Source organism: Tachysurus vachellii, chromosome 2 (assembly GCF_030014155.1).
Source record: "Tachysurus vachellii isolate PV-2020 chromosome 2, HZAU_Pvac_v1, whole genome shotgun sequence".
Lineage (NCBI taxonomy): Eukaryota > Metazoa > Chordata > Actinopteri > Siluriformes > Bagridae > Tachysurus > Tachysurus vachellii.
Window position 1 is genome coordinate 20818501 of NC_083461.1, and position 20026 is coordinate 20838526.

The 20026-nt window shown below is 39.6% G+C and overlaps 1 protein-coding gene across 4 annotated transcripts in view; it reads left to right on the plus strand.

Annotated features, from left to right (window-relative positions):
* mpp2b (MAGUK p55 scaffold protein 2b) overlaps positions 1-20026 on the plus strand; it is a 50592-nt gene that overhangs the window by 15691 nt on the left and 14875 nt on the right. For all 4 annotated transcript variants that reach the window (XM_060863292.1, XM_060863299.1, XM_060863274.1 and 1 more), the window contains 4 exons: positions 11655-11755; positions 17215-17367; positions 17446-17601; positions 17964-18191. In XM_060863292.1, the coding sequence (XP_060719275.1) occupies positions 11655-11755; positions 17215-17367; positions 17446-17601; positions 17964-18191 (638 nt within the window). The remainder of the gene's footprint in view (positions 1-11654; positions 11756-17214; positions 17368-17445; positions 17602-17963; positions 18192-20026) is intronic.

The following is a 20026-nucleotide window of genomic DNA, read 5'->3' on the forward strand; positions in this document are numbered from 1 at the left end:
TATCATTAAGGTCTATGGTGAGCCGAAGCTTAAAATGAGTCATATACAGTACATCCATTATATGCTTGTGGTGAAGGTGTGTGATACAGGGCTAACCATCACAAGATTTTCTCTGGAGTCTTTTATAATGATGATGGTGGGTGATGGGGGAATGGGGGAATTAGTAGCCTGTGTGTGGCCTTAAAATATTGATATCCTGTAACAGTTTTTGAACTGTGGACAACTTGAATTACTGGGTAATAATAACAATTTATAGTCCTACAAACCTTGATGTACAAAATGATCACAAATTCGTCTGTACCGTTTAGGTAGGGGGTATGTGTGGAGCAGTAGCTAGACCATATTCATCTCCAACTCATTGATCAAAAAGGGAATCGTTTTGTTTGGAACATTTCCCTCTTCTTTTCTTATAAGGCCTCTGTCCCAGCTTTCCCTGGCAACACATCAAAATTCTGGACCTCTGAAATCCCCAGTGTCTTGACATTTTAAAGGCAGAATTAAACATCTCTACAGCTGTCTGTACCAGCACTGTTCATAGCATCCAGTGAAACTCACTAAACCAGTGTGTTGCCAAGAATCTTTGACTGAAGAAATAAAAATACACACATCAAATTGTCTACTTACATGACATCTGAATGACACGAGACCCTTTGTGTTTTGCAAGACAACCACCGTAAGTGTACTTGTTCCATCCACTTCAGGACTAGTTATACTGCTGCTTTTGAAGTCTATATTCTCAAGCCATTCACAATAGGGAAGCAACTCCCCAAACCTGAGAATCATCTTTCATTTGGTGCTGTTCTTTCATAAGCCATTGACTAGCTTCTTATAACCACCTTCTTAGGGTTATTAATGGCCACCTTGAGCAACAGATGAAAAATTGCCTCAAACATAATGACCTAAACATTTTTTTCTTCTTAGAGAGACAATCAAAAGAATACATACTGTAGGGTTCTTCATAGTCAGTATTTAGCTGAGTAGAGAACCAGTCGTGATCCTGGCCATGGATAACTCTGGCATCATGTAGGTATCTTCTGATCCTAGAAAGTTTTGATTGCTATATTCCCCTTACCTGTTGCCCAACCTGAGCAAAGTTGTTCTTGGTATGTATAATTTCTAATAAAACCTGGAACTGCCTATGCTGAGGTTGAAAAGAGGACTTTGTCCCTACAGTCCACACAGACCTTCTACAGTTGGCTCACCAGCCTGGATAGCTAATTCATGAAAGCAGGTATATATCTTAGAAAATCATCTTGTGTGGTATGTTACAACCCAGTCTAGGGTTGAGCTGCACAGAGGTATAGCTCGGGATTCAGTGACTTGATACCTTTTATAAATTGGGGCAAAGGCCAAAAAAGATACAAAAGAGTATTTCTAGAAAATGGTATTGGTATATTTTCAGAAAGGGAATACATAATATATACATACAAACAACTGTACAACGGTGTCTCTTCAGGGTAGGCCCAACCAAAATAATAAACAAAAATAATCTAATAGTTAAGTAACTATTCTTACTGATGTCAAAGCTGGGGCAGGTTTGGACATTGCTGGGAAGGCTGAGCATGATACTGTTTCAACAGGTTAATATGACACACATGGGTGCTATGTCTACAACCAGGTGTAATAAGAACATAGTTAGTGGGATTCAACTTTTGCTTTACTTCATATGGTCCAGCAAACCAGGTCTGGAGAGAGGATCCAGGCACCGATAATAGTGTCAGCACTAGGTCACCAACACAAAATGAGCAAGAGACAGCCTTACGGTCATACCGCTCTTTCATAGCCCCTTGTAAAGAGCGCAATGCAGCTCCTGCCAGCTCTCTTGCCAACTCTAAAAGCTCATGAAGAAGTCGTACATTCATCACAATTGTCTTTCCCAATGGCTTAGACTTATCCAACCACTGTTCTTCCATGGCTTTCAAGGGACCTCTCACAGAGTGACCAAACACAAGGTCTGACGGGCTAGAACCGCATCACATATAGCAAATGGTAAAAGAGGCACCCCCCCTCCCAATCCTTACCAGTTTCTACACAGAACATGCACAGCATGATTTTAAAAGTTTGATGAAAGTGCTCCAAGGCACCTTGCGACTCCAGATGGTAAGCACTAGAAAGCTGGTGAGAAATCTGCAATGTGTGCCTTACTTCTGAGAACAGCCATGATGTGAAGTTTGTCCCACTAACGGCTAGTATACACTTAGGGAGTCCAAATGTGGTGAAAAACTTAATAAGGGCCTTAACAATAAGGGCATTTTTGACTTAAGCGTACGCATATGAAATGCTTTGTGGAAACGGGTTGCAACACACATTATTGCCAGAAGGTAAGTATTACCAGAACGGGTTTTATGCAATGGGCCAACACAATCCACTATGATCCTTTCAAATGGATCTGTGCTGACTATAATGGGTTTTAGGGTTTCAGGAATAACCTGATTAGGTTTACTCACTAACTGACCCATATGACAAGTCCTGCAATATCCTACATCACTCTTTATACCAGAGCAATAGAAATAACGCAAGATACGCTGATGAGTCTTATGGATTCCTGCATGTCCAGAACAAGGATGATCATGAGCGAAGTTAAGAACATGACTTCTCAGCAAACTGGGAACCATCACCTGGAATATTTCCAACCAAGGATCATCAGAACTTGGAGGGGACCATTTCCTCTTCAACACCCCCATTTTCAACAAAATACCTGGTCTGATACTGCTTGACATCAGAATGATTATAGATAGACACAAAACATTGTGCTATCGAAGGGTCGAATTTCTGAGCAGCCACTAAATGGTCATGAGACATGGGCAAATCTACCTTGGGGCCAGGATAGATCTCATGTGTCACCTCAATGTTATCACTTACCCTTTTACAAGGTTCCTCCTGAGAAAGAAAGGATGCTGACAAATCAACTATGCCACCCAGTTTATTTTGTTGGGCACATGTCAAGACACAAACAGGGAACAGAGAAGAGTGCTGGCCACTACCTTGAGAAGTAACAGTCACAGGTTTGAAAAATGAAGACTATTTCCAGCTATATCATTACCTAGAATGACCGAAACTCCTACAACTGGTAGCTCTGAGTGCACAGTTACCTTATCCACCCTGGAGAAATTCTCAGTTTTCAAATATTAATAATGTAATGGCACACAAATTTACATCAATACCAATAACTTGAATTAATACATCTCTACCTGCATATCGTCGCTGTCGGGCGGAAACCTTGTATGTCCAAATTTTGTCAATTTCATATTTTTTCGCATATTGATGTTATTGGTCAGTCCCCACGTGGGTCTGTTATTTTTACAAGTTATTAACCAATCTAAAGTCTTGAAAATAGCTTGAGCGCAAATCTCATAACTCCACTGGACACTTCAACTGTCCACCTCTTCCTCACTCCGCAGGAGGGATTCGCGGCATATTTCTCCTCAAGAAGAGTTGCAACGAATCAACACATCTTCTAAGGTAAATGTCTTCAAAACACTGGGTTCAAAGAAAAAAAATCTTGACCCCCACTAGTTCTGGTGCTCGTCTGAGGACAGGAATTTAGCACAAGACAATCCACTGCAATGCGGACTAAACCCTTAATTTCCTGAAAAATAACGGTTTTGGAGATACGAGGATTCCGCCCGACAGCGACGATAAGAGGCTTCAGAGTACGGTATAGTACGTTTCAACTCACATGTCTGCACGGAACCAGTATCTCTCAGTACACTTACAGACTGTTTTACATGGTCATTACATAAGGAGATATAACCTGAACATACAAAAGATATAAACATTGGCTCAATTAGGCAGTGACTCTCAGAGATGCTTTTGGAAACTGGCACTGCATTAACCTTTTTAATCTCTGCCTGCTGCTTAGTTTGCCTCTGCTTTAACATGGGACAGTTTGCAATGACATGACCCAGCTCATGACAGTAGAAACTGTTACGAGACCCAGCTGAGAAATTAGCCATGGTTCCAGTTTTATATGCGGGCTTAAAGGAACGTGCAAATGCATCTTTGTAAGATGAAGGTGGACTGAACACAACCTTATGAGTTAATATGAACTCGCCTAAAAATATTGCAACTTTAGACCGGGTTTCAATTTTCTGTTTGTTTAAATGCACTACCAACTGTCCAATATCAACTCTTTGAGCAGGTCAAAATCTCTTACCCCACAAGCTGAACACCATTTATTGAGCAGCGTGGCTTTTTCCCATGCAAATTCAACGTAAGTCTGGTGAGGAGACTTGTGTTTCTAAAATTTTGCCTGTAGGCTTTCAGCACGCACTCATATGCATGTCATATGCAACGTGTCTAACATCAAAGGCAAACAGACTTACTGATGAGGACTCGGCTGGAGCAGGTGGTGGCCTGAAGCATTCAGCGGCAATGGGAGACAGGGAGATTGCTGTTGAGGAACTGAACTTCCATGGCACCTCCAGGTCGAGCTTTTTCCTTTCAATATCCAACTCCCCTTCACAAACGCTTAAGAGATCTGTTTTGTACTCTTGCCTCTTATCTCCACTTCAAGCTCTTTTTGGGTGAGCTGCCAATACGGATCTACCACACTGGCACGAGGCTCTGCAACACTTACATCGGCCTCCTCCGGCTCAATCATAGGCTGTGCGGTGGTTCCCGAAGTGCGTCCCGCTCAAGTAGGATCTGTTGAGCCACAAGTGCCTCATATAATTCCACTTTGACTACCTTTTTGCCAGCTGTCTGGCATACTGACACGTTAAAATAATCAGAAATGAGGAGCAGATCATTGTTCCTGCACCTATCAAAATCTTCCAACGAAGGACAGCATAAAGGTGATTAAATCAAATGGCATGATACCACAGCCACAATATACCAAACACTATACAAGAATATTAAGATATCCCGGACAAGCCCGCAAATCTGTTACAACCCAATCTAGGGTTGAGCTGCACAGAGTTATACTGTAGCTCTAGATTCAGATACCTTTATAAATTGGGACAAAGACTAAAAAAGGCACAAAAGATAATTTCTAGAAAAGGTATTGGTATATTTTCAGAAAGGAAATAAATAATATATACATACAAACAACTGTACAACGGCATCTCTTCAGGTTGAGCCCAAGCCAAAATAATAAACAAGAAGAGTCTAATAGTTAAGTAACAATTTTTACTTAAAAGTAAAGAAAAGAAAAATACAGTGGGACTTCCCTGACTCTCTACCAAAAACACAGGGGAAAAAGGAACCCACTCCAAAATAAAAAAGTGCAGCCACACTTCTACTGACAGTGAAACAGTGAGCAATATTCACAGTGATAAAGATATATGTACTGTATATATACAGAGTGAAACACAGCAACAAGTGCAAGGGAAAACCAAGCTCAGAATCAGAAACAGGCAAAAGTCAAAACCAGGGGCCTGTTTCAGAAAGCAGGTTAAGTGAAAACTCTGAGTATGTAACCCTGAAATGAGGGAAACTCTGTGTTTTCCGTTTCAGAAAGGAAGGTAAGTTAAACCAGAGAAAGCAGGTTAAGTTAAGCCCGTTTCTGAAAGAGAGGTAAATTTATATACTGAAAGTCAGTTACCATAGTAACTTACTATGTGAACCTAACCTGGTCGGGAGCAGGTTTTCTTTAGTAAACCCATAGTTTCTTTCGGTCTCCTCCCCTCGACGTTTAAACACCTCATTCATTGCCCACGCTTCAGTTACACAGTTTGCAGCAAAGCAAATGTGGGATGTGGTAGGTCAGTGGTTAAGGTGTTGGACTACTGATCAGAAGGTCAGGGGTTCAAATCCCAGGTCCACTAAGTTTTTGTGGACACAATTACTCAGTTGTATAAATTGAAACAAAATATAAGTCACTCTGGGTAAGGCGGTCTGCTAAATGCTGTAAATGTAAAATGAATGAAATGGCGTGTCCTTTTATTGACGATCCTGTTGATGAAGAGTCTGTATTCTTTTGAGCCCAGAGTGGATTTTTGTCACATCCCTATGCATTTTTATTTGAGCGATACCGTTTTTCTTTACGGTCAATAAGATCCATAATCTCATCCATCCTTACATCAGCCATCGCGGCCATGCTTTGCGTTGCCTTACGTTTCTTTTTTCTTTTTTCTTCTTTCTTTTTTTTTTGAACAAGCCCCCAGAACAGGTCCTATCACTAAACACAACAATCACTATCTCAACAACACTGCTATGAACACACCACTTCTAATACTTCACCTTCTTCTTCTGCTTCCTCTTTATATAGCTGATCAGTGATGAGGTCATTGAGGTGAGGGCAGGATCAGGGCAGGCTTGGGCAGGCCGGAAACTCTGGCCTGGAATCAAACCTGCACACAGACATGAACAGAGAACACATGTCTCACTGGTGAATGACTATTCAACCCATTGAAACAGGTGTACAGAAGAATTCTATTAGACACTTCCAAAGTTGACTGTTTTCCAGGTAGAAGCTTGACCATGGACTCCAATATACCCCTGTCACTTCTTCCCCAACACTTTAAAACCTATTACTTTTCACTTTATCTTGCTGCATGTACATTATATATCCAAATGTTTTTATAAACCTGACCACCATAACCATATGTGACCCAGGAGGCCTGGCGCTCAGTTGGGAAGAGTGAGGTTGAGGTCATGGTTCTATGCAGAACACGTTTAACGACACGTTAAAATAATCAGAAATGAGGAGCAGATCATTGTTCCTGCACCTATCAAAATCTTCCAACGAAGGACAGCATAAAGGTGATTAAATCAAATGGCATGATACCACAGCCACAATATACCAAACACTATACAAGAATATTAAGATATCCCGGACAAGCCCGCAAATCTGTTACAACCCAATCTAGGGTTGAGCTGCACAGAGTTATACTGTAGCTCTAGATTCAGATACCTTTATAAATTGGGACAAAGACTAAAAAAGGCACAAAAGATAATTTCTAGAAAAGGTATTGGTATATTTTCAGAAAGGAAATAAATAATATATACATACAAACAACTGTACAACGGCATCTCTTCAGGTTGAGCCCAAGCCAAAATAATAAACAAGAAGAGTCTAATAGTTAAGTAACAATTTTTACTTAAAAGTAAAGAAAAGAAAAATACAGTGGGACTTCCCTGACTCTCTACCAAAAACACAGGGGAAAAAGGAACCCACTCCAAAATAAAAAAGTGCAGCCACACTTCTACTGACAGTGAAACAGTGAGCAATATTCACAGTGATAAAGATATATGTACTGTATATATACAGAGTGAAACACAGCAACAAGTGCAAGGGAAAACCAAGCTCAGAATCAGAAACAGGCAAAAGTCAAAACCAGGGGCCTGTTTCAGAAAGCAGGTTAAGTGAAAACTCTGAGTATGTAACCCTGAAATGAGGGAAACTCTGTGTTTTCCGTTTCAGAAAGGGAGGTAAGTTAAACCAGAGAAAGCAGGTTAAGTTAAGCCCGTTTCTGAAAGAGAGGTAAATTTATATACTGAAAGTCAGTTACCATAGTAACTTACTATGTGAACCTAACCTGGTCGGGAGCAGGTTTTCTTTAGTAAACCCATAGTTTCTTTCGGTCTCCTCCCCTCGACGTTTAAACACCTCATTCATTGCCCACGCTTCAGTTACACAGTTTGCAGCAAAGCAAATGTGGGATGTGGTAGGTCAGTGGTTAAGGTGTTGGACTACTGATCAGAAGGTCAGGGGTTCAAATCCCAGGTCCACTAAGTTTTTGTGGACACAATTACTCAGTTGTATAAATTGAAACAAAATATAAGTCACTCTGGGTAAGGCGGTCTGCTAAATGCTGTAAATGTAAAATGAATGAAATGGCGTGTCCTTTTATTGACGATCCTGTTGATGAAGAGTCTGTATTCTTTTGAGCCCAGAGTGGATTTTTGTCACATCCCTATGCATTTTTATTTGAGCGATACCGTTTTTCTTTACGGTCAATAAGATCCATAATCTCATCCATCCTTACATCAGCCATCGCGGCCATGCTTTGCGTTGCCTTACGTTTCTTTTTTCTTTTTTCTTCTTTCTTTTTTTTTTGAACAAGCCCCCAGAACAGGTCCTATCACTAAACACAACAATCACTATCTCAACAACACTGCTATGAACACACCACTTCTAATACTTCACCTTCTTCTTCTGCTTCCTCTTTATATAGCTGATCAGTGATGAGGTCATTGAGGTGAGGGCAGGATCAGGGCAGGCTTGGGCAGGCCGGAAACTCTGGCCTGGAATCAAACCTGCACACAGACATGAACAGAGAACACATGTCTCACTGGTGAATGACTATTCAACCCATTGAAACAGGTGTACAGAAGAATTCTATTAGACACTTCCAAAGTTGACTGTTTTCCAGGTAGAAGCTTGACCATGGACTCCAATATACCCCTGTCACTTCTTCCCCAACACTTTAAAACCTATTACTTTTCACTTTATCTTGCTGCATGTACATTATATATCCAAATGTTTTTATAAACCTGACCACCATAACCATATGTGACCCAGGAGGCCTGGCGCTCAGTTGGGAAGAGTGAGGTTGAGGTCATGGTTCTATGCAGGGCACTCGAATTCTTACACTCCAACATTGGTGAACCATGTCTTCATGGAACCCACTTTGTGCACAGAGGAACGTTCTTGCTGGAACGGAGAATGGGCTCCACGGTTTTGGCCATATAGTTTATCTTCCAAAAAGGAATAACACAAGTATAAGGATAAATGTTTATCAAAAGTCGGGAATCTTATCACAAGACCTAAATTTTTGGTTTCTACTGGTTTCCAGTATCTCATCAAATATCCTGGCAATGGGGTGCTGCAACTATCTGAGGCTTTCCTCCAATTACTAAATGCTATATAACTGATTGATTTTATACCTGTAAATTATTGCTTACTGATCTTTTTGAGGTTGTTGTTAATTAATGTTAGCCTGCTCTAAATTATATATATTCTAGTATATTCTTCAAAGCTGCAGGTCTGAACTTTTTACCTTTATCTTGCCTTTAATGAACTTGACTTGACTTGAAGCACTCCAACAGGCAGTAATGTTGGCCATTCGCCTTGTAGACTGGGAAATCTAGATTGTTGTGAATAACTTATAACCACAAGTTGCTTTGACGTTGTTAATTTCACCAGTTGGCACATCACTACCAGTGTGTCTGTGACAAACAGATGTTTGTGTCTGGGCTATTGGTTTTCTACTTGTAGTTAACAAATAAAAAAAATTCACACCTCATTATAGTTCTCTTAGATTGTAGGAATTTGGGAGACATGCATGTTTTTATTGTTATTGCACCAAGATTGAAGAAACAATTCAATTCCTAAAAAAATAAGATTGCAGGAAATGGATGCACTTGCTTGTCCATGTGCCAATGGAATGAGCACCAGGTCATGCATTTTGTTCTTGTTTCCTGTTTCCTTTTGAGTCTCGCAAGGGTGTTTCCTAAATAAACTCCTTTCTGAAATTTTTTTAAGCAATGTTATGGGTCGCGATGTTAGAGTTCCATGTTTGGACACAGTCAGGACTGAGTCAGTATCTACCATGGCAGATACCTCCTGGAGATGACCCTGTTGTTCTACATTTGGATATCATACTGGTATCTTAAAAACTATTGCCTGTTCATGCACTTTAAATCACTGTTGCTCTGACTTCCTGTTCAAACGGAAATATGTGGCATCACGTCACACCTCTCAAGCTATTTAATTCCCCTTTGGTGCCTGTCTGTTCAATTTTCTAAGGGGTATTTGAATTTTTAATGTACTGTTGGCCTAATATCCTCCAGGGTTGGGGGTTCGATTCCCGCCTCCGCCTTGTGTGTGTGGAGTTTGCATGTTCTCCCCATGCCTCGGGGGTTTCCTCCGGGTACTCCAGGTTCCTCCCCTGGTCCAAAGACATGCATGGTAGGTTGACTGGCATCTCTGGAAAATTGTCCATAGTGTGTGTGTGTGTGTGTGTGTGGGTGTGTGTGCCCTGCGATGGGTTGGCACTCCATCCAGGGTGTATCTTGCCTTGATGCCCGTTGACACCTGAGATAGGCACAGGCGCCCCGTGACCTGAGGTAGTTCGGATAAGTGGTAGGTGATGAGTGAGTGTCTGAATATGTAGTATAGTCCCAGATTTTTGTACAGCATAAAAAAGATGCTTTATATTTATGGAAGGAGTCTCCAGCTGTTAAAATATGGTCATGGAATGGAGCTAACTCCTTTCATTATCTGCACACCTACAGCGTGCTAGTTAGAGAGATGTGTGAAGGGATTGTTAGAGGATGTGTGAGAAGAGAAAGTGTGAAATGTGCAGATTATTTACCTGCTTGTTTGGCTGCTGTTCATCTCTTTTCCATGTCCTGTGTGTTAATTAGTGAAGGGGAATGTACTAATCCGCTTCATGTCGCGGTTCTTTAAGAGCCTTCTTTTCACACTGGATTATACTCTTTGTGTGTGTGTGTGCTACCTGGAATGTATTAATAACCAGCCTGAATTCATTAAGTATGCATGACCAAGTTTCTTTAAAAAAAAATAAAATAAAATAAAAAATTATTAAATAAATTAAAGGAGGTATGGAGGATACACACAGCTCTAAATAGCATTCTTTTTCTCCTGTCAATCATAGAGACTCTAACCAATCATGTGTACAATCAATATGTTACACATGTAACTGTACATGTTGACTGAGAAGCATGTTGACTGGCTTCATGTGTCTCAGAGAAAGCATGTGCTAGCTTTCTGCCTCCCCAGCTGGTAGCTACTGTATGAAAGTGGAGAGCTGGCAGGTGGTTATGAACATCTCCTGTTGCTTGCTAGTGTAAATATAGGGTCAGTAATCTTGCACTGGACTGATTATATAAGATAAATTATGTGGTATATAATTGATAGCACATAGTCTCATCCAGTGCTCTGTGTTAGAGAAAATCAGTACGATCAGCCTAGGATTTCTGAAGAACTTGTTTAACATGTTTATTTTTGTATTTTCATTTTGCCCAGTGCCTCTCAAATGTATCCGAACTCGTCTGTTTCTGTCGAAAATTAAAAGCGGCCCCTCTGATTTCTGTCTGTGTGAGAAATCCAGGGATGCACCAGACAGAGCAGCAATCAGAAACAACATGAGAGAGGAAGCAAGCGAGTGGATTGTGTAATTAAATCCAATTATGTAGCAGCTGTGTGCTTCAACACAGTGCACTTGCGATTCATCGTACAAACCCCCCCACCTTGCACACACTCGACGTGATGGATGGACATGCTCTACAGGAAGGCAGGAGAACATCAAAGTTCTCTGCACTGCTGCTTTTTCCTTTTCGTTACAGCATTCGATTCAGTCGATTCTGAAAACGACGCAGGTGCACAAGAACAGGGACTTTAGAAAAAGACTTCAGTTTAGCTACAGATGAGAAATGAGAGTGCAATCTTGTCTCCTCTTTTTCTTAATACGCCTGAAAAAGTTAACATTAATTAACGTGCATTTTAATGAGCCGAGGGACACTGGGATGTGAGTACCATTAAGTACTAAGCTAAGTGACTATGAGACATATAAACCATGTTTTACAAACCACCTCAGATCCACCAGAATAAAATGTTTTGTTAGAAGGCAAACATGGGTTGGTGTTTACTGAAACTAATTTTCAATGGAAAAGCTTCCATGAGATTTTTTAAACTTGTTTTTTTGATGTAGTGCTATGATTGTTCTCTGATTTTCTTTCGACAGCGATGCACAGTGTCCTCGACACGCTGAGCGACAGCACCGGCTCCACCGCGGCCAACGATCTGGACCTCATCTTCCTGAAGGGCATAATGGAGAGTCCTGTAGTGAGTTACAACACACACATACACACATAATGCTCTGCCAAAATGCCAGATGTTTTTCTGTACTACTCTAATGCTGTTTTCACGTGGTTTCTTGTCAGATCAGTGGATGATGGCATTTCACACTGTCACTTTTTATCAGTGTGATAGTTCATTTCTCTTTATCTTTCAGGTATAAGCTGAAAGATGAATTCATAAATATAAACATTTATTTTACATTTATTTTAACTGGGAGTTTCAGTATCTGCTGCTGGTTTAGTCCACTTTCAGCATAAAACATAGAACCTGTGTTATACAGTATTATTATTTGCGTCAGCTATATATGGTAGAAAAGACAATGTTGACTTGACTTGATATTAGACCTCTGGGTGGGTGTGTTTACTCACTTGATTGACAGTTCTCTGTCCTAAGAGGGAAAAGGACAAAACAGACAATGAAGCATAATCCAGGGCTTACACATAGCATGTTCAAATTTAAACAGTATTTACTTTAAGTATTAATTTTATAATTGAAATATAATGTATTGTATTAGTGCCTCATATTTATTGAGAATGAATAGTACTTGTACCTTCCCTAAGATCAGCCTTTTTGTGGTTCAGGGTCCATAGCAACCCTGATCAGGATAAAGCAGTAACTGCATAAAATTTAGTTATTTAAGATAGACTTTTAAATTCTAGGATAGACTCCTAAATTCTAAAGTAAAATAAATCTTAAATCAGACACTCATGGTGAATCATAGGGGGGCACGGTGGCTTAGTGGTTAGCACGTTTGCCTCACGCCTCCAGGGTTGGGGGTTCGATTCCCGCCTCCACCTTGTGTGTGTGGAGTTTGCATGTTCTCCCCGTGCCTCGGGGGTTTCCTCCGGGTACTCCGGTTTCCTCCCCTGGTCCAAAGACATGCATGGTAGGTTGATTGGCATCTCTGGAAAATTGTCCGTAGTGTGTGACTGCGTGAGTGAACGAGAGTGTGTGTGTGCCCTGCGATGGGTTGGCACTCCATCCAGGGTGTATCCTGCCTTGATGCCCGATGACGCCTGAGGATAGGCACAGGCTCCCTGTGACCCGAGGTATGAATGAATGAACGAATGGTGAATCATAAGTACGCAGAGTGATTTGTAGAATTAAAAATATTGACTGACCATCTGCAGCCTCTCATTATGGAGGAATATTTTTGGTATTTACTACAAGTTGTTGCACAAAGCACTATTATCAAATGTATTTTGACAAGTTCCTTCTATTATTATCTCATCATTATGCCTCTGGATATGTACTGTCAATTATAAATTAATGGCACTGATGAGACCTCTACAAGACAAAAGAACATGTTGAATTATCCTGTTAAATGTTGTGCAAGTCTCTGTTGCACTGTGCTGCCAGTCACCGTATAACAATCCTATTGAGAAGCTTCATCTCAACTGAAAATAGAAAGATTGAAACGTGAATCTGTGTCATGCAAAGCGAGCCCAAACCTTTGAATATCTCCCAGAGAGACTTCCTGCAAACACAGTGGTAAATCCAGACGAGTGAGTAGGTTCAGACCTGGCTTTTATTTACAAAATTTTGCAGCATCCAGTGTCTCTCGCTTTAAGTCTTCCTCCTTCTTTATTCTGTCTCTTGGATATTGTTTTCCTTCTGATCCTGCCCTCACGTCTACTGGATGATTGATTTATTCAGTAACAGGCTTCTTAGACTTATTTTTCTTCTTGGCCTGACCTCCTTTATGATAGACAATGCATTGTGTCCCGTTTGAACCATTTGAAAAAGTACTAAGTGTTGAGGGAAAAAAGGGGCACTCAAAAAACACAAAAACCTTTTGATGACATTTTCTTTACTGTGACTGTCAGAGAACAATCATAAGGGAAACTCACGTGGATGTAAATAAAAGAGAGACTAGATAAAAGAGAAGCAGGAGGCACAGTATTCTTTACCCCAGGTCCTAGTCTTCACATTGATCTGTAGATTTTATAGGGCTTTAAGTTTAGTTTGAAGGATTTTACAGGTGTTTACTTTAAAGGATTAGGTTGACGGTAACGGTAAGGAATTGGGTTAAAGAATGGTGGCTTACATCCCATCCTATGCTTTAGATTCAACTCTACCTTTTACCCCAAGTCTTAGCCTTTATGTACAACCCCATCCTTTACCACTAGGCTTAACCTTTATATTTTACTCTGTCCTTTACCCCAGTCCTAGCCTTTACATTAAATCCCATCCATTTGCCCCCACCCTAGCCTTTACCTTCAATTTCATACTTTACAACATTTACCTGCAAATCTTACTTTCAACTCTATTCTTTAACCACAAGCTTAGACTTAACTATCAACCCAGCAGTTTACCACAGTTTACCACTTATTTTCAACCCCACTCTTTATTCTTTACATTCAATCTCTTTTTTATATTCAGGTCCAACCTTCCCCTTCAACCTAATTCTTTACCACCAAGATCTAACCATTATTAGTGCATTCCATCAGCCTTATCTTGTATTTTCAACACCATTCTTTTCTCCCTGTCTTTACAGTCAATTATACAGCCTACAGTCATCTCTGCCCTTTACTACAAGGTCTAAAATTTACATTTAAACCTTAACATTCACACCCGTTACCACCAACTTTACTTTTGCATTTAACACTATCATTTACCCCAGTCCTTTTACTTTAACCCCATTATTTCCCCCCAGTCCTAGTCTTTACCTTCATCCCCTTCCTTTACCTCCAGACCTAGCCTTTATCTTCAACCAAATCTTGTATCGCCAGACATGTACTGTAAATTCAATTCCATCCTTTACCCACTAATATTAACCTTACTTTCATCCTTTACCTTCAGCCACATACAGGCTTTACTTTCTTTACCTTTACATTTAAATGATCACCACAATGCAAAAGCACATCAAAACTGCTCTTTAAAAATTGACCAAGCAGACTTTGTGTCATAGCATGTGGCAAGCTGATATTTGTTTATACAGAATCTACCTTATTTTATGTAAAGCTTTACTTACATTTTCACAATAAAATTATTTTCTTTATATAAACGTCTGCAAATTCAACAAATGTAAATACTTGTTGGTGCAGCTTTAAGCAAGAAAAGTCTTGCTTTGTGCCTTATAAGAGTAAATCTTACATAATCTTTAACCAAGATTAGCTCCACCCACATACACTGAAAAGAAGGTCAGCAGTTGTTTAGATTTTGAAGATCCTTGAAGGCCCTGAAAACCGTAATTAACCAGTTTAGAAATAGATTACATATTTAGGTTACATTGTGTTTTAGGATATACAGTAAACTAGGGTGTGAATTCATTTCAAAACTGTAAGAGAAGCTAGTTTAAAATGAGTGACGTATAGAATTACGGCAACAGATGGTTTTATCTCGCCTCTTATGAGGTGGCCTCGTGTCTGCTGGATGATTGATTTTTTTTTTAAATGCTCTTACCTTGACCTGACCTACTTCATTATTGTCAGTGTATTATGTCCTTTGAAACATTTGAAAAAGTATGACCCATCAGAAAAAGGTACACTTACAAAACACAAAAATCTTTTGACAGTACTTTGCTGTGATTGTTAGGATCCAATCACAAGGGAAACTCACATGGGTGTAATGAAAATGTAGACTGGGGACATACTTCCTCTTTAGACACTGCTAGTCCTCGGGAGAACTTTCTGAAAACCCTTTTTGGCTGATAGCGTTGATTTTGTTATTTTATTTTTGTTATTCTTTTATTAAGGTTATACAAATTATGCCTTAAATGTAAGGAATTAAACTTTTCCAACCCCAGTCCTAATTTTTATATTTAATCCAATCCTTTACCCCAGCCACAACCTTAGCCTCAGTCTAATCTATTAAACACAATTTCCAGCTCTACACTTTACTCTGTTTTACATTTTACCCTTTCCAACCATAATCCACCAGTCCTACCCTTTACATCAGTCTGATGCCATCCAATCAGTCCCAAATTGTACCCTGCCCCACCTTTTACTCTATCACACCCTTATAACCTGTCCTACCCTTTATAGCAGTTCCACATGAATCTCACTAATCTACACCAGCCTACCGTTTTATCCAGAGCCGATCCTGACCTCCCTGGGGCCCTAAGCAAAATTCTGCTAAGGGGCCCTCCTATCTGACCCGTGAGCCATGTCAAATCAAGTCAAGTCAAGTCACTTTATTGTCACATCACCAAAGCACATGTGCCTTGGTGAGTGAAATTCTTGGGAGCAAACTCCAGAAATTGCAGAACATTTATACAGATAAGGATATATATAATGAGTTGACATGTGAAAATGTGCAATTTGCTCATACATATAATCAGTCAATATGTGTGTACAATATGTACAATTACCAATAATTGTTGGTAACACCCCACTGCTCCCACTACAAACCTCTCTCCTTTTAAAAAAGTTTGCTCCATCTCTCGGTCAAAGAGTAAAACACTACAGAATTGAATGAGCTATAAACAAATCTTTATTGAATGGAATATTTTAAATATCATGTGAATATATAAAAGCTAAAACGGCTTGCCATACCGTATCACTGTGTTTTATTGTATGCATGAGAGCAATACTTGATCCCTGATGGTTATTATTTACTGAGGGATGTGCATTCATATTGACCTGGCATTATGCCCATTCCAATGTAAATCCATTGGTTTCCATATTGCATTAGCGTTGTTGTAACCTTGATTGAGAGACTATAAACATTGTCATTTAGGAGTGCTATCACGCTACTTTTTGTACTGGTCCCCACACAGATGCTGCTGGAAAGCGCGCGTCATTTCGTGCACGATTGCACGCTCATATGAACGCATGTTCACGCGCGGCGCAGTTATCGAGCTGCCGTTTATAAACACGGGCGTTTATTCACACGAATGTTCACGCAATAAATTGTTGTGTGACAGATAGGCCAAGAGATGCACTGGCAGCACTGCACAGCTAATTTAGCTAGTTAGATAGAGACTAGAGACAGAATCTCATCAACTTAACTTTACTTCTTGCTGACATCAAACTTGAAGAGAACACAAGTTTACCTGATTGCTGTTCTCACATTTCACTCTCATTTTGTTTCTTTTTTCTCTTTTCTTGTCTAGATGGATAGCTCCGCTTCATATTGTCATCTACACAGTAAACATTAACACGCGCTGTAAAATAAGGCAGGGGAAGGCGGGGCCAGAAAAGCATAGAAAAGTATTGCAATTACACATGTGTTTATTTCTTTTGTGTCTATTGAAACAACACAAAGAAAACATAGGAAAAAGCAAATTTGACATAATTTAACACAAAACTCCAAAAATGGGCCATGACTGTATTTGGTTTAACTTAAACCTGTCTACCACATGTATTTACTAACAGTCCCCTCTTTTCTGTTAGGTTATTGGTCCCTGCTACATGATTAGCATTGCTGCATGTCCAACTGTTTGCGTTTCACAATTTTGTAGTTGCTTGTGCTTTATTTGTGTTTGTTTTAATGTGAAACAGGCCCATGAGCAGTTTGAGGAGCCAAAGCTGGAGGCAGTGAGGGAGAACAATGTGGAACTGGTGCAGGACATCCTGAAAGAACTCACACCACTGACTGAACAAAGCCAGGCGGCACATGAACTTGCCCGCATACTCAGTGAGCCACACTTTCAGGTATACACACAAAGAAGGTCATGCACATCACAGCCTGGCAAAACTATAAGAAATAACCAGTTTTGTATTGGTCTCCAGTCCCTCCTGGAAACACATGACTCTGTAGCCTCCAAAAGCTATGAGACTCCACCACCCAGCCCCTGTGTCTTCATGGACCCTGCCTTCAACAACCAACCCGTACCTCCCGATGCCGTCAGGATGGTCGGCATACGCAAAGTCTCCGGAGAACATCTGGTAAGACCTGGCTTAGTAGAATAACTTTAGCTAATTTATGCTATTTCATTGAATCAGTGGAAGGAAATTAATTCATGTACTAATAAACATGATTGTTTTGTGATAGCTTATATTAAACAGAGCACTGAAACAATCAATGGCAGGTTATAATAGGATTATTTTCCTATAACAACAAAACCCAGAGAGTTTTAGCACCCACTATGCAGTGACCTGCATCTCCACCACTGTTCAACCTGACCAATCAGAATAGAGCATTTGATAGTGTTCAACAACCTTAGTTAAATCATTTATTTATCCCTTGACTGCCTTTTAGCAGTGGCTGATCTCAACATCCTTATCTTCTTGTCATGCTTGATGGCCAGGGTGTGACGTTTCGTGTGGAAGGTGGAGAGCTGGTGATTGCACGTATCCTGCACGGCGGTATGATCGATCAGCAGGGCCTCCTGCATGTCGGTGATGTCATCAAAGAGGTCAATGGGAAGGAGGTGGGTAGTGACCCCAAAGTGCTCCAGGACATGCTAAAGGAGGCCAGCGGCAGTGTTGTGCTTAAGATTCTGCCTAGCTACCAGGAGCCACACACACCCCGCCAGGTCAGCCACACACAACACACACAGACACGCTATACATTATATATTATAATATTGTGTTTAGTGATATAATGATAAATGAGCCAGTGTCAAATGAATAATAGGTGCATCTATTTTATTTATTTATTTGTTTATTTATATGGATCCCATTAGCTGAAAGTCTGCACAATCAGCTAGTCTTCCTGGGGTCCATTCTAAAAAAAAAAAAAAAATACATTACAACAATAACATTTCAATCATCACAATTGATAATATACACATATACACATTACATATATATATACACACACATACATACACATACGCATACTCATACATACATAAAATCTGGTTTTGATTCATAACAGGACTAGACATAAATACAATATGATTTATAATTACATTAATCAAGACATAAAAACCTACATCAACACATAACACCGTAGACTACTTTTAAATGACAGCTTATTAACTTCAATGGGACTGTTATTCCAGATGACAATAGCTCTATACAGGACAGTTTTCTTCATAAAATTAGTTTTTGGGTGGGGAGTCATTATATGACCTTTATTTGCCTTTCTGGTGTTATGATTGTGCACAGAATTACAGTACACTATTTGATTAAACAGAGAAATAGGCATTTTCATTGTCAGTGTATTATATATCATGGTGCTTAAGGTAACTGTTATTCTTTGGTTTAAAGTGAGCCATGAAAGAGTAGAATACATCTGATCTCTACTTGTTTTAATTGAGCAGCCCAGAACAAGTCTTGCTGCTTTATTTTGCACAATTTGTATTTTTGTCAAGTCCTTTTTAGATGCAGAGGACCACACCTCAGTGCAGTATGACAAATGACATAATATTACTGACTCTGTAACTATTTTTAAAGTGTCCTGATTCACATAATGACAACATTTTTTAGTTACTGCAATGCCGCATCCCATTCTGTTAACAATAGTATTTATGTGATCTGTCCAAGAAAGACTACTATAAATAACCAAACCCAACAGTTTAGCATTCTCTACTTCTTGTATTCTTTGCCTGGCTATATGTAACTTTAATTCCGATCCAAGCATCAATTTTTGTTTTGATTCAATAATCATACTTTTAGTTTTGGATATATTTAATACTAATTTGTTTCCACTAACCCACTCATACACCAAATCTAATTCTCTAGAAAGAACATGATTAATTTTATCACATGAATCTGATGCTTTTTTAACAGTTAAGGGCAAATCATTAATAAAAACAGAAAACAAAAGAGGACCCAAACAACTTCCTTGTGGTAAACCGCATGCTAAAGCTTTATAATTAGATAAAGAACCATTATAAAAAACCTCTGAGTTCTGTAGGAAAGATAACTTTTCATCAGTGCAACAGCAGAAGAAGTGAAGCCATAGCTCTTCAATTTCTCAATTAAAATATTGTGGTCTATTACATCAAAAGCGGCACTGAAGTCCAACATGACTCCAACTAATTCAGAATTATCCATACTTCTAAGCCATCCATCGGTCATCTGTGAGAGAGCTGTACAGTACATGTAGAATGTGCCTTTCTATATGCATGCTGAAACATAGTCATCAAATTATTTTTCTGGAAATAATTACTAATTTGTGTATGAATAATCCTTTCCATAACTTTACTGAGTGCAGACAAAATACTTATAGGTCTGCAGTTCTGCCCATTATAAGATAATCGATTGTCTTTTATCAATGGAATAATTTTCCCTTCCTTCCACAGAGTGGGATAAATCCCACTCGCTATACACTGATTAAATATATGACACAACGGATCAGCAATATATTCGGCTGTTTTATTCAATACTAGGCTGTCCAAGTTGTCTGTGCTTGGACTACCAT